Source organism: Triticum aestivum, chromosome 6D, assembly GCF_018294505.1.
Source record: "Triticum aestivum cultivar Chinese Spring chromosome 6D, IWGSC CS RefSeq v2.1, whole genome shotgun sequence".
NCBI classification, from domain to species: Eukaryota; Viridiplantae; Streptophyta; class Magnoliopsida; order Poales; family Poaceae; genus Triticum; species Triticum aestivum.
In genome coordinates this window covers 166265964-166280739 of record NC_057811.1, presented here as the reverse complement: position 1 = coordinate 166280739, position 14776 = coordinate 166265964, and the positions used below count along the sequence as shown (strand labels likewise).

The window sequence follows — 14776 nt, the reverse complement described above, 5'->3', positions numbered from 1 at the left end:
TTATTTAGACTAAAGTTCGCCATAGCTGCAACTCACGTACTTCGTTTGTGTTCAACGACCAGACCAAGACGTCATAGAACCCCACTATCATCAATAAAGCTTTCATCTTATATTCGCGATATCCAGATTGCAATCTCAGTTTCTTGCTTGTTCTTCGTTTGCCTGCAGGAAATAGAACCTCGTGGTCAGGTTGATCATGCTCCCGCGTGGTCATTAACCTCTTGGAGTTGGTTTAGCGATTGCTAAGGCGCGATGCTTTCGAACGTTCGTAGTCGGATCGTGAAAGTCTACTCCACCAAAAACGATAACCACCATCTCATCGAAAGACGGGACACCTTAGCCTCTATCATATTGGAACCTCGGCATGACTACTAGGCCCCTCGGGTGGGGATGAACTAGCCCACCCGCCATTCGCGGAGTGGGGAGCCTGCTTTGCCGGACGGCCGCGGCGCCCCCTCTTATGGGGGGGGGGGCATCAGCGGCCGCAGGATCCCTAGGGGGAATCCAACACTAGCCTCATGCATCACCAATTGGTCGGTGGGGTGAAGGTGCATGGGCGGCCTTCCTCTCATAGCCCTTCCCTATGAAGGGCCCACAAGGGTAGCAGTACCAGAGGCAGTGCGGCTAGGCCCCGAACCAACCCCCGGGCTCTCTCTGCCCAGGGTTAGCGGTGGCCGGGGCGCCCAAATCCCCATGCTCCGCTTGAGCGCGAGCCTCTGCAAGCGCCCCATCTAAGATCTCCTTCGCACAAATGGCAAAGATCTGTTCGAGGCGAGGGCCCTTCTCACCTCGGAACACAATGTCACAATCCGAGGCCACCTCCCCCAGGTAGGAGATTCTTGAACGTGATTATTTTTCTTATATTTTTTTCTTAGAAATACAATAGAAACATAGACACACACATCACATACGCACTCTCACCTCTATGAATCGATCTTGCGAGTTACCTTCATGGATCAATCTTCCTTAATACCAATGGACGTGGTTGTTCTTATCACATGCTATACTATGTGTTTACTTTCATACTTGTGTTCATCTTGCCGCTTTGTTGTGTTTTTTGATTGAGTGTTGGGTCAGGATACACGAGCCTCCTGAGGTCCTTTGCTCTCATTCACTTTACAAATTTTGTGGCAACTCTTTGACATGAGCCATTTCGAAATTTACTCACCATGTTGTTTTTGTTTTCAGGGTAATGATATGGCATTTGATAGAAGAATTGAAAATGCTTGCATAATTTCCATCCTTTTTGTTTATGTCCAAGGGCCAGGAAGTTGTGGACTGCTATGTCTACTATTTGGAGGCTTCCTGCGATTAAGAATGTTGTGCATACTAGGAAGGAGTGCGCTCAATGCACTAGAACTGATGGATGCTACAGAACGTAGCATGTTCCTGTTGACACCGTGGAGAGCTTAATTTATTCGCAACGAAATTGTTCATGATAAAGCTCCGCCACCTCTTGAGGTCTCGAAACGCTTTCTCTGCAGTTATCTAGACACTCTAATCGCTATTAAGCATGACCCCTTCGTTGATCCATGCAAGGGAAGGTCGGTTTTGCACATGAATGTGATTTCCAGATCACATGAGCAATCGATCAAGATAGCTCAACCCTGCTGGAATGTGCCTCCTGTTGGGTGGATAAAATTAAACACTGTTGGGTCATTCACCCCTGATGGATCTGCTGGTACTTGTATATGGTTCTGTGTGATAATAAGGGCGCGATTATATTTTCTTTATGCAGAGTTCTTTACTTTTGTCGGGACACGCTCGAAGTTGAGCTTGGTGGGTCTTTCCCAAGCACTAATGAGAAGTAATTTACCTGTGATGGTTGAGATGGGTTCACTAGAAGCTGTTCGCATGATCCAGTTAGGAGACATTGATAGATCGATTTATTCGAGATTAAGTGCCTGTTCGGTTTCGCTCCACTCCCTCGACTCCGCTCCCGGAGTGGAGCAGGCTGTAGCTCATTTTCACAGAGCGGCTCAAGCCCAGCTCCGCGGAGTGGAGCGGGGTGGAGTGATTCCAAACAGGGCTTAAGCTACTCCTAAAACTCCATAGAACTAGTATTACTCATGTTAGACATTCACAGAACATGGTTAGCAATTGTTTAGCTATTTTTGAGTGGAGCGGGGTGGAGTGATTCCAAACAGGGCTTATGCTACTCCTAAAACTCCATAGAACTAGTATTACTCATGTTACATTCACAGAACATGGTTAGCAATTGTTTAGCTATTTTTGCTCCTATGGAAGGTAGAACATTGACATGGTTGGGGTCTGGCCCTCCTCCAGTGATTGACGGAAAAACTTCATATCACTTATAATCCTACATAATAAATTCCATAGAAAAATTCATGAGAAAAAAAAAACTTTGATCTTGTTATGAAATTTCTGAGACTAAAAAATTGTCTACGACATCTGATGTCTTTTTGTTCATCTCCCCTGGGACCTATGCTGATACATAGAGGAGAGAACAACTATTTTTACCTAGGAGCAGGAGTGCAGAAACCTACAAAACCTCCACCGAAGCTACTGCAGCAGCAATAAAACGTCAAGGCACCAAAGAGCAAAGACCCAATTGGATTTCATTAAGAAGCAAAGACTCTCATCCATCAACAACTGCATTGTCATCTTAAAACTGCTCTTTTCAATGTTATTACTATCACAACCGAACCCAAACATGCATGTTATAGCAGTACAATCGCGTTTGCACAGGAGAACTGCTGAACATGTACACACAAATACATCACTGGTAATGTACATGTTTTTGTTTTTTTATGTCAAAGAAATGGAACAAGAAGATTTGTGCCAGTAAATTATTGGCGCAGATAGCCCAATCGCTCGACCATTCCTGTAGAGGACTCGGTAGCAGCCATGTTTAGTTCGGTTCAGCCTCAGTGTTTCCTTCTCAGTAGGGAACGATGATTGATTCGATGAGCTCCTGGAGGGGAGCCAGTTCTTTCTTGTCAATCAGCCCAAATTCCTGCATCACAAGCCAATAGATGTAAATTCTTTGCTGTTACTTTCTTTTCTATTTTCCAAGCCAAGAGCAGACCACGATGCTCGACGGCACAATCACTATGAATGGTGAGAGACTCACGTTCGTAAACAGAATGAAGTGCTTGAAGCAGGTGTTAAGATGAGCCTCCTCCTTGAGGCTGACAATCTTCTGAAAATGGGAGTGGTATATGTGGGCATAAACACGAAACAAGCGCTTGAAAATTGTGTTTACAACATCCTTGAAGTTGGGTGGAAATGGTGTGCCTAATAAATGAAATCAACCCAGATCAGGTAAACTTGACAGCTCCAATAATATGAAGCACTTTTGAGAAACTAATGGGGTCCAGGATGCGGGCAACATACCAAGCTTCTGAGGAAATAAGGATTCATTGTCAAGCTGGCCTTCAATCCAGTCCATTAGGTACTCCACGTATTTTGGTGCTGACACTTCTATGGGCTTCTTTATCTGTACACCATCAGCCCATCGGTACTCATACCTACATGAAGATAGCAATTCTTTTGTCATGACATATCACCTAAATATTCAACTAATTATGAAGAAAATTCAATCAGGGGATTATGGGCGTGAGAAAGTCTAATTGATAATATATGGAGCGCTGTATGCCTGCATCACACTGCCTATCGAAATGCTATCACATTTTGGAAATTCGCTTCTTTCAGCAAGGTTTGCAACCACGACTATTTAGTTAATGTTCAAACCTAATTATATCTTTGGCAAAAATTAATAATTATATCAGGACAAGGGAAAGTAACAGGACACTGAAGAGAATTCCGTGTGCAGAATAACATGAAACCACAAGGAATAGATTTGCCTGGCGCAGTATTCTAAACCAAAACCCAAGCTTTAACACCCTGATAATTAGACAATATTGGGACAAATTTAAATAACAGAACAACTTTTTTTCTTTTCTTGTTCAAATGCGATAAAGTACTTCATTTATCTATTAGCTTCAAGTAAAGAAAGATAAATCAGCTTGCATATACTGTCACACTCCCTCCGTTCCTAAAAATAAGGCGTGAAACCTTTTTCGCAAAGACCAAGGCGTCTTACAAGTTTTGGACCATTTTGTCCCCCACACGCTGAGCGGTTATTAGCACACACGACGCTGTGCATGGCCAACCAGAGGCTACTAGCTCTACCCTGATTGACACTGGCCATTACTCTCTCGATGCATGCATGCGGGAATAACGGCAAGAGGAGGCGAGCGGTTCACAATGCAACTAAGGCAAGCATGTCTTTAGAGGAGCAGGGTGCAGCATGGAGGGGCATATTCAGTAAATCAGAGGGGAAAATAGGAGTGCACCCTGTTTAGTGGAATTCTGAGAAAAGTTTCATGCCTTCTTAGGAATGGAGGGAGCAAGGTTAGGGAAATAATTAAAGACACCATGGGTCATTTGTTAAGCTTTTAGCATAACCATGGACAAAGAAATTAAACATGCACGGCAGGAACTAGGAGCCTTCAATAGTTGTAAAATAAGTTACCATTTAGATGATCTACAGCAGATAATGACCAGGTGCTATAAATTGCAGAACCATAAAACAACTTGTCAAAATTAAATAGCAATCTCATGAAGAGACTAAAAGGTTTCTGACTTGTTCCTTTTTGAGAAGTTCAAAGAATGAGATTGATGGGCAGGCATACTTTGGGCCTGCAGTCATTGTTGGGCAGCTTTCGGATGTGCAGAACTCTGTGAGTGTGCCATACAGCAGGTTAACTTGATTAAAGAAGTCCACAGCTGAGAAGCAAAACACACATATTAGCTCCAGTGAAATTACTTGTTTCCATAACATTTTTTATGCCAATGTTATTCAGTACCAACCACAGAATATTCTAGATCCAACAAATATCAAAACGAATATAGAATGAAATATGTCAAGTATGGGTCACGGCAAAAAAGGAAACTGAAGAACATTACTGTTAACAGCAAGCCATTCATTGATATCCTCTCCAGGAGGCAGCCTCACAGCTTCCCTAAGGTTTCCACTGCCGAGGGTTGCATCTATGTGCTTTCGGAGCTGTGCCCCCTGTAGATAAAAAGGAAGACAATAAATGGATAATATCAAATTATGTATATCACGGTGTAATCTAAATGTTTCCTCCCAGTTTCTGAGTGGCGTATATAACAAGCAAACTCTGTGGCAAATTTAATATACCAAGGACACCCCAGAGATGGATGTTCATTTCATGTGGCAAATCTAGCAATGCAAGTACATTTTATGCCTAAATCTGCACCCATCTTTGGTGATTTAGGAACACGGTACATGTAATGAAGCTTGAATCTGCTAAGCAACGACAAATAAGCATTGCTTAAGGCTTAGACATCAATCCAGCACAAGCATTTGTAGACCAAACTCACCCTGAGCCATGGCAGGTTTGTAGAACACCCCATTTCCCATACGATAAAAACATGACATACGATAAGTTACAATTCATTTCCACCATGTACATCTATTAAAGGAATCCAGTGCAGTGAATATATGACACAATGAATTGAATCTGAGAAGTTGGATACGACAAAATGTTTGATACTGCCTTTTTGGAATAGATGGGACCATGGGAGTATAGTAGGAACATTAATCATGCACTAAAACCTTTTTGCTTACCCGACTGACCATAACAAAAACACCAAGCTCATGTCTATGTGAAAGCCAACAAGAATATCAATCGAGTAACATGGTGTTTGACTTTGGAAAAGTTTGAACAAAAAGTAGATGAGTAACAGTTGTCTACTTTAATTTTAAAACAAGTTCAATTCCCTGATTTATCATCACCAATCCATGTACCCAACAATAACATATAGTATTCCGCAATCCTTAAGTTATTGTAAGCAAATTAATTGTTCTAGCTCCACCATATACATTTGCAACTACAAGCAAAATGTGCATGCCCCATATATAGGTTATGGCAACCAATAAAAGGCCTGGATGTAGCACCATTTAAGTAACACCAGTGATGACTATAAATCACCGCCTACTTACGACTTAAGCCAGGAAATCGTTCATCTCCCAATCAACTCATGCCACCGTCTTGAACCACACAAATCTTGTCACGCAACCGGAATTTTACCACACACGGGAATAATCGCGAGCAACCAAAGCAGACACTAAATCCGTAGCCGAATGACTCATGGCGGCCAAGAATAATGCCACTGGCGCCGCTGATTACTGAAGCAGCGGCCACAACACCATTGTGGAGACTAGCAAACGAGGAATTTTACATGAGAACCCAACCCGCTCGTTGCTCTATTCAGCTCGCTGCCGAGAATCGCGCAAATCTGATACCAGTCGTAATGCCTGACTGACTTGACACAGATAGCAATTGTTTGTGGGATACAATAAACCTTGGTTATTTGTGGATACAACTTATCACGAAATGAGGAAGCGAGAGACAGAGAGAGGACAGAGTAGAGTTCTACTTTCAGATCATTCCATACATGCCGATCTCCAGGCTACAAGTTAGTTAATAACAACAACGCCTGCTCATGCAACACGCGCGCCACCCACTCCACACCCCACACTCGACTCACCTGCTTGAAAACATATTGTTCAGTGGCCCCTTCCCCTTGTCAGACATGGAACTCCTTCCAGTCATTACACCAGGCTATTATACCAAATTCCTCCCGACGATGAAAACAGAGCAATTTCTATGCTAGGATACTGAAATGCTGTGATCCACTGCCAGTTGCTCTTGCTGGTACCAGGAATACGGTGGAATTAGGGACTTGGGAGGTCAGTATCCTCACCTTGCTGCCTGATGGAGCACTTTTCTTGGGGCGGAACGTCTTCTGATTCCTGGCGAAAAGGGGGGAGGGGTTGTCAGGGTGATTGCGTCAAGAAGCAAAACAGGCAGGGAAGAGAACGAACTTGAGCATAGCAGCAAAATTGCGAGAAACAAACAGCTAATGTATTATTACTCCACCAGGCATCATACAAAACCATGAAATCCGTCATAAACTGCATGGATCGGAGAGAAACAGCGATTTCGGTCTACGAATCCGCAACTAACTCCGAGCAAGCTAGGGCTTGTCACCAGCTGAAGAAAACAGTCCTGCTCCGAACGGATCTCCACTCCAGTCCAGTGCAACGGACGAGTACGACGGAAATTTCCTGGAGACGTGGCGCGCTTCGGCCGAAGGAGATCCCGAGGCGTGTTCGCCGGAGAGGGTTCGAAGACGCATGGGGGGTGAAGAACAGCAGGATAGTGGAACAGAGCAAAGCAAAGGGGGAGGGGAGGGGGGGCGGGGGATCTGGGGCTCACCGTCCGAGGCCGAAGAGACTCATCCTGCCGCCGCTTCCTCCTGGTCGGCCGGTCGCTCACCCCCTCCGATCCGAGGAAGGAAGCAGGGGGGAGATGGTGATGGAGCTGCTGCTACTACTGCGGGGTGGAGGTAGGAAGGAAGGCTGCGTGCGAGTGCGACTCAGACAAAAATGATTTGGCCGCGGTCGCTGGCTGGCTCGTCAGCGCATGATGCGGCGCCGCGGGGCATCATGGGCCGGCGCGGTGGCAGCAGGGGCCGTCGGATCTGGGGGGCGGACGGCGGATGGCCGGCCTGGCTGGCATCCATGATCCCGCACCCGAGATTCCGGAGTTGGATCAAGATCTGGCTGTGGTGAGTAAGAGCATCTGCAACCAACCGGACCTTTCAAACCCGGCCGCCTCCTACGCCCGGGCCACTGTTTGGTCACAATTTTTTTACCCGGACAAGCTTCATAGGACAGGTATTTTAGAAGTGACACATAGGATAAATGATGAAGTGGAGAAGAGATAACTCATAAGAAAAGGCTTATCTTCTCTTATTTAAGAGAAGACAAGAGATGATCTCTTAGCATAATATGTCTCACCACGTTTTTAGGAATAGCTAGTTATTGAAGATAAGAGCAACTCCAATGGGGCGACCCATTTCGTCCGCCCGCGTCCGTTTGGGTCGGCGCGGACAAAAGTGGTGGCACATGGAGCGACGCGTTTCCGCCCTGGTCGCCGGTGCCTGCACATCCCGGTGCACCAAGCGCGGTGGCACTGGGAATACATGCAGCCATTGCCGTACCCCGATGTCACGCTGCCGCACCGTTGGCATCTTGATCCGCAGCGGATCCCGGTGCCGGCGGTTCCTCGTACCCAGCGGGCGCACGACGACGAGGTGCGCAGGCGCCGCGCGCAGCTCACGCCGGAGCACCGTCGGCTGCCAGAGTACGCCGCCGACTCCCCCAACTGGGAGGCGTAGTTTGCCCTCGAACACGAGGAGCAACGGCGCTCGGGTGTCGACGCCATCCCGCCGCCGTTCCCACCGCCGCCCCCGCAGGTAGAGCCGGAGGACATGGAGGCGGAGGCGGAGTACCAAGCCGCCCTCGAGGAGGCCCTGCAACACGCGCTGGAGGCTAGCCGCCTCAAGGAGGACGCGCACTGGGATGGGCTGGAGCAAGCCCTTGCCCTGTCGGCAGCGGGAGACTCTGTCCACACCCCGCTCTTCGTGCCGCCACCGCCACCGTCGCCGCCCGTCCAGCCCAAGCCGGAGCCGGAGCCGACGCGTAAGCGCTCCCCGCCTCCACCCACTTGGCCGGAGGAGGCCTACTCGTGGACGAGCCAGTACCGCGAGTGGGTGAGCGCGCCTCCTGTCCACTTCGCCGCGACGCCGGAGGAGGAGGCGGCCCACCTCGAGCGATGGAAGGAGCACTGGCTCCGCCAGGAGCAGGCCGACGGCGAGGAGCAGATGCGCTACGACGCCATGCTCCAACGCGACGCGGAGGCGCTCCGGCTCGAGGAGGAGGAGGAGGAGCGCGCGCGGCTTGCCGCAATGCCGCCGCCCCAGCAGACGCCGGAGGAGGCTGCCCTGGCAGCGTACCAGGCGGCGTTCGGGTGGGCTGGCCCTGCTCCGATCTTCATCGACCTCACCGACGACGGCGGCGTCGACGGCAAGGGCAAGAGCAAGGCCGACGACGTCTAGGGCAGTGTGCCGGGCGGCAGCAGGCGGGCGCAGACTTTTTTTTAATGTTTTATATAATGTTTATTAGATTTAGGTGGACTTTGGCCAGCGTTTGACCGACCACTTTATGTTTAATTATGTTTATTTATGTTTATTTCGTGCAACTTATTTTTTTTCCACGGCGGCACATTTGGGTCGGCCTCCCCGTTGGGCGGTCAAACCGACCCATTTTAAAATGCGGACGCGCACGTCCGCCTGGCCGACCCAAACGGACAAAAAGCGGACAAAGCGCGCGTCCGTTTGGGTCGCCCCATTGGAGTTGCTCTAACGCTAAGAGATGACCCATTGTAGACATCCTTTTTTGTCATCTCTAAATTACATGCAAGACTTAAGATAAGACTGTCTTATCAACCATTGTACATGCCCTTAAACGGGTCTCAAACGCTCGAGCTGACCGGCACCCTCCATATCCAGTTCAATATGGGACAAATATGGGGGCGTCCGGGCACGCCCGCCACGTCGGACCCAACAGCCTGACCTCATCCTAAATTGCACCAAACCCATCAAACCCTTCCTCCTCCTCCTCCCGCCGCCCTCCAACCATTCCCGTGCCCGAACCCTCGTCGTCCTCCACCTTTGCTCTCAATCCTCACCTCCGGTCCCTATCCGCCGCCGGAGATGTCGTCCAGCCCGACCCACACCGCCGCGACAGAGACGCAGTCTGCCTCGTCCGTCGGCGGTGTAATTCGTCGGCCGCGACTTGCAAGGCGGAGAATGTCGCCAGCAAGTTGCGACAACGCCGGCAACGAGAGAAGGAGGCGCCGGCGGCGCAGGGAGGTTCAGACGTGGTGGGGTAGTTGTCTCCTCCGCCGCGCCCGGATCCCCACACCCCTTCCCTCTGAGCGCCTACGCGGATTACGCCATCCGACCCTATTGGGACAGAGGATGATCCGACCGCCGGCTGGGCCATTCCGGAGAGCTTTGCGACCACGCAGATGCCGGCGGTCAACGTGTGTGACTCGTCGCAGCTCGTCCAGGCGCGGATGAGCACGGGCTCCAGCAATGCCCGGGTTGCCCTCGACATGTTCGACGGAATGACCGAACAAGAGTCGGTGTGTTTTCTTTTCTCTTGTCCAATCAGATTTTAGCATAGACCACTAGTTCATTTCGCTCGTGTTGAATGATTGTAAACTATAATCATGTAGGAGGCGTTCTTGTCGAACATGAGCAATGACAATGAAGATCCGACCGAAATGAAGTATGAATTGGAGGCCACCACCGCATTTGAAGTTGGGACAACATCTAATCCCAATCCGAGCAAGAAGAAGAAGAAGAAGAAGACCAAAACGCCGAAGGAAAGAGGTCCTGCATTCTCAAGATTTGAGGACATCTTGTTGGTCAAAGCTTGGTTGGCCACAATGATGGGTCCAATATGCAGGCACCGAGCAAAAAGGGAACACCTATTGGACGAAGATTTGGAAGGAGTATCACGAGCAAAAGGAGTGTGTGAAGCCGCATCCTATCATGAACACTCGCAATGTGGCATCTCTCGGACATCATTGGGGGTCATTCAAGGGAAAGTGAACAAGTACGTCGGCTACTACTCACAAGTGACCAAATGCCCTCAAAGTGGGATGGGAGTTGCAACTCATGTAAGCTCGATTGCCTCATCTTGTCGTCCATTGCATATGCTTCTTGTGTTTGCATTCTTGTGCGCATACATACGTTGTTTGCTATACGGCGGTGACGGCCACTTTTTATCACGAGGTGGAGAAGAAGCCATTTACTTTTAGCCATTGTTGGGTCATATTGAATGGCAAGCCGGAGTGGAACCAAGTTGTGGATGACCTCAAGTCTGGCAAGGAGAGGAATGATGGCTCAAGATCCAGCCAATCAATTGGGTTGGACGATGAAGAGGACGATATTGTCGTGGCGAATGGAAAAGCCACCATGCCAAAGGACAACCGCCAAGTCATGGGAAACAAGTGGGAGAAGGCACGTGCCGCATGTGATGCCGCTGCTACCAAAATGTCATCCACATGGACGGGCATTTTTTCGGTGAGGGAGAACAAGAAGGAGGAGAGGTACAAGCTCATGTTGGATGTGAAGGAAATATGCCCTAGAGGCAATAATAAAGTTATTATTTATTTCCTTATTTCATGATAAATTTTTATTATTCATGCTAGAATTGTATTGACCGGAAACATAATACATGTGTGAATACATAGACAAACACAGTGTCACTAGTATGCCTCTACTTGACTAGCTCGTTAATTAAAGATGGTTATGTTTCCTAACCATAGACATGAGTTTTCATTTGATTAACGGGATCATATCATTAGGAGAATGATGTGATTGACTTGACCCATTCCGTTAGCTTAGCACTTGATCGTTTAGTATGTTGCTATTGCTTTCTTCATGACTTATACATGTTCCTATGACTATGAGATTATGCAACTCCCGTTTACCAGAGGAACAATTTGTGTGCTACCAAACGTCACAACATAAATGGGTGATTATAAAGGTGCTCTACAGGTATCTCCGAAGGTACTTGTTGAGTTGGCGTATTTCGAGATTAGGATTTGTCACTCCGATTGTCAGAGAGGTATCTCTGGGCCCTCTCGGTAATGCACATCACTATGAGCCTTGCAAGCAATGTGACTAATGAGTTAGTTGCGGGATTATGTATTACGGAACGAGTAAAGAGACTTGCCGGTAATGAGATTGAACTAGGTATTGAGGTACCGACGATCGAATCTCGGGCAAGTAACATACCGATGACAAAGGGAACAACGTATGTTGTTATGCGGTTTGACCGATAAAGATCTTCGTAGAACATGTGGGAGCCAATATGAGCATCCAGGTTCCTCTATTGGTTATTGACCGGAGACGTGTCTCGGTCATGTCTACATAGTTCTCGAACCCGTAGGGTCCGCACGCTTAAAGTTCGGTGACGATCGGTATTATGAGTTTTTGTGTTTTGATGTACCGAAGGTAGTTCGGAGTCCCAGATATGATCACGGACATGGCGAGGAGTCTCAAAATACTCAAGACGTAAAGATCGATATATTGGACAACTATGTTCGGACACCGGAAGTGTTTCGGGAGGTTTCGGACATTTACCGGAGTACCGGGGGGTTACCGGAACCCCCCGGGGAGTATATTGGGCCTAATGGGCCTTAGTGGGAGAAGAGGAGGGGGCCAGGGCAGCCGCGCGCCCCCTCCCCCTCCAGTCCGAATTGGACAAGGAGGGGGGCGGCGCCCCCCTTTTTCCTTCTCCTCCTCTCTCCCTTCCTTCCCTTCTCCTACTCCTACAAGGAAAAAGGAGGAGTCCTACTCCCGGTGGGAGTAGGACTCCCCCCTTGGCGCGCCCTCCTTGGCCGGCCGCCTCTCCCCCCTTGCTCCTTTATATACGGGGGCAGGGGGCACCTCTAGACACACAAGTTGATCTGTTGATCACTCCCAGCCGTGTGCGGTGCCCCCCTCCACCATATTCCACCTCGGTCATATCGTAGCGGTGCTTAGGCGAAGCCCTGCATCGGTAGCAACATCATAACCGTCATCACACCGTCGTACTGACGGAACTCTCCCGTGAAGCTCTGCTGGATCGGAGTTCGCGGGACGTCATCGAGCTGAACGTGTGCTAAACTCGGATGTGCCGTACATTCGGTACTTGGATCGATCGGATCATGAAAACGTACGACTACATCAACCGCGTTGTGCTAACGCTTCCGCTTTCGGTCTACGAGGGTACGTGGACAACACTCTCCCCTCTCGTTGCTATGCATCACCGTGATCTTGCGTGTGCGTAGGATTTTTTTTGAAATTACTACGTTCCTCAACAGGATGTGCAAAAGGAAAGGATGGAGTGGGACCGAAAGAGGGCGGAGAAGAAGCTGGAAATTGAGAGGGAGAAGATCGAGTTGGAGAAGCAATAAGTGGCGATCAAATGGGAGCTCGAGAAGGCTAATACATTTGGCGACATAGAGCTTTATAAGGAGAGGTTGCAACTCGCACGGGACGCAGAAGATGCGAGGATCATGTTGGCGGACGAGACCCTCTTGGATGAGCATGCGAAGAAGTGGCTTGCGGACAAGAAGGGGATCTACAACCGTATGGACTACGAGGCGGCGGGGCGGCTGCGGCCTGGATGCAGGCGGAGGAGGCGGCCCGGATGCAGGCGGAGGAGGCTGCCCGGATGCAGGACGAGCAGGACGCATTCCGCCTGGAGCGGGAAGCCTTCCGCTCGGAGGAGGCGCCCAGCTAGTGATCTGAGGCCATCCATCACTCTTGGACATTGATTTCATTTTGCCATGTCCGGTTTGTTGAAATATGATTTGCTTTGCTTTGTTTCAATCTTTGGCATTCAGACAATTTTGTATCGTATCAACGTGCATGGATTGCATGGATTTGAGGATCGGAATTTGCGGTATGTGGATGTGCGGCGCAACATTTGAGGGGTGCCTGGGCGGGTCCGCGGGCGTTTGAGGGGCCGGATTTTCCAAGCCCGGTTCTAGATCCTCTAAGGCATCTCCAAAGCAGACCCTCAAAGTGACCGCATCCGTCCGGATCGAGGTTTTCGAACCCATTCTATCATTTAACATGGTTCCTTAGCGGTCCGTGGAGTGGTTTGGATGTTCGTTTTCTGCAAATCAGAAGTAAACGAGGGGCTTTGCGGGAGTCCAGGTCGCTACCACATAGGACTCTAACTCCCTGACCCACTCAAATCCCCCTTCCGGTCACATTCTCTTCCACTTCGCCCCTACCCCCCTTTTTACTTTCCATCTGCACCCTTCTCGCATGCCCCCGCTGTATCTTGGCATTGTAGGACGTCGCAACCCCCACCAACACCTTCAACATCCTTGGACTAGGTCGTCGTCCACCCAGGATCTCTCCGTAGTCAGGTACCCTCCACCCCGACTGTCGACAACGTCCATGGCGAACACCACGTCCGGGAGGTGTTCAGTCAAATGCCATTGAGCTTATTTTCGAACTTCATATTGTTTCTTAGAGTAAGCACGATGGTGGAGTACTCGGTGAAGGAGAATGAGTTGTTATGCGACGCGTGGTTGACCGTATCTACGAACTTTGTAGGCAGGAGCGAAAGGGGCGGGTTCTTTTGGCAGCGCGTGCATGGTTTGTTTCATGCGCGAAAGCGCTTTGCGCCCTATGACATGCACATCATCCGTGAACGCAATGTGAAGTCGTTAGAAAAATGTGGCCATCATGAAGTTTTGTGGCGTAGTTGAACGAGTAGAGGCAATGTGACCATTTGCGCATTGCACTACATTTTGATTAATTCATTTATACACGCAATGTTGCTCCACACGTTGTTTAGCATGCACGTGTTATCATGATGTACTACGGATCAGAAGGCAGACCATTCACGCACATACATTATTGGATGAAACTCAAGGGTTGTGTGTGTGTGATGACCTGTGGCGGCTCCGACTATTCTAATATCATTGAATTTGATCTATCCATGAAAAACTTGTTGAACATCTGATTATCTCGTTTAATTTGAAATATGTTGTACTAGAGATATTTGCATGCTATTTATGAATGAATTGTGCTATTCGCTATCCGAACTTTGCTGAATTATGTCGTGTTTGATGAAAATCGTCCAGTTTGATATGTATGCGGGCACAATTGGATGACACCTCCCGCGTCAGTTTTCGTGGATTGGTCCCCAGCAGTCCATGGACGAATATGGTCTCTGGTTTGGTGGGTCGGGGTTGGAGATGCCCTAAGGGCAATTCCAACGACCAACGCATTTCGTCTACCCGCATATGTTTGGGTCTGCATGGACAAAACACGGCCCAACACATCGACGCATATG

The 14776-nt window shown here is 48.8% G+C and overlaps 1 protein-coding gene across 1 annotated transcript; it reads right to left on the bottom strand.

The window, feature by feature from the left end:
- Positions 1–2618: 2618 nt before the first annotated feature.
- LOC123144331 (MOB kinase activator-like 1A) lies at positions 2619–7520 on the bottom strand. The gene is made up of 7 exons (XM_044563429.1): positions 7275–7520; positions 6760–6808; positions 4933–5041; positions 4659–4752; positions 3358–3491; positions 3095–3258; positions 2619–2977 (listed from the first exon to the last, which is right to left on the bottom strand). The coding sequence occupies exons 1-7, from the start codon at positions 7295–7297 to the stop codon at positions 2903–2905; spliced, it is 648 nt and encodes a 215-aa protein (XP_044419364.1). The 5' UTR covers positions 7298–7520; the 3' UTR covers positions 2619–2902.
- Positions 7521–14776: the final 7256 nt, after the last annotated feature.

What these genes read in the sequence shown, in the direction of transcription:
- LOC123144331 (XM_044563429.1), bottom strand. Translation starts at nt 7,297, where the DNA reads ATGAGTCTCTTCGGCCTCGGACG. An exon ending in TGAATGGCTTGCTGTTAACA is followed by an intron (nt 4,753 to 4,932) that starts GTAATGTTCTTC and finishes TTTGCTTCTCAG; the next exon opens with CTGTGGACTTCTTTAATCAA. An exon ending in CTTATTTCCTCAGAAGCTTG is followed by an intron (nt 3,259 to 3,357) that starts GTATGTTGCCCG and finishes TTCATTTATTAG; the next exon opens with GCACACCATTTCCACCCAAC.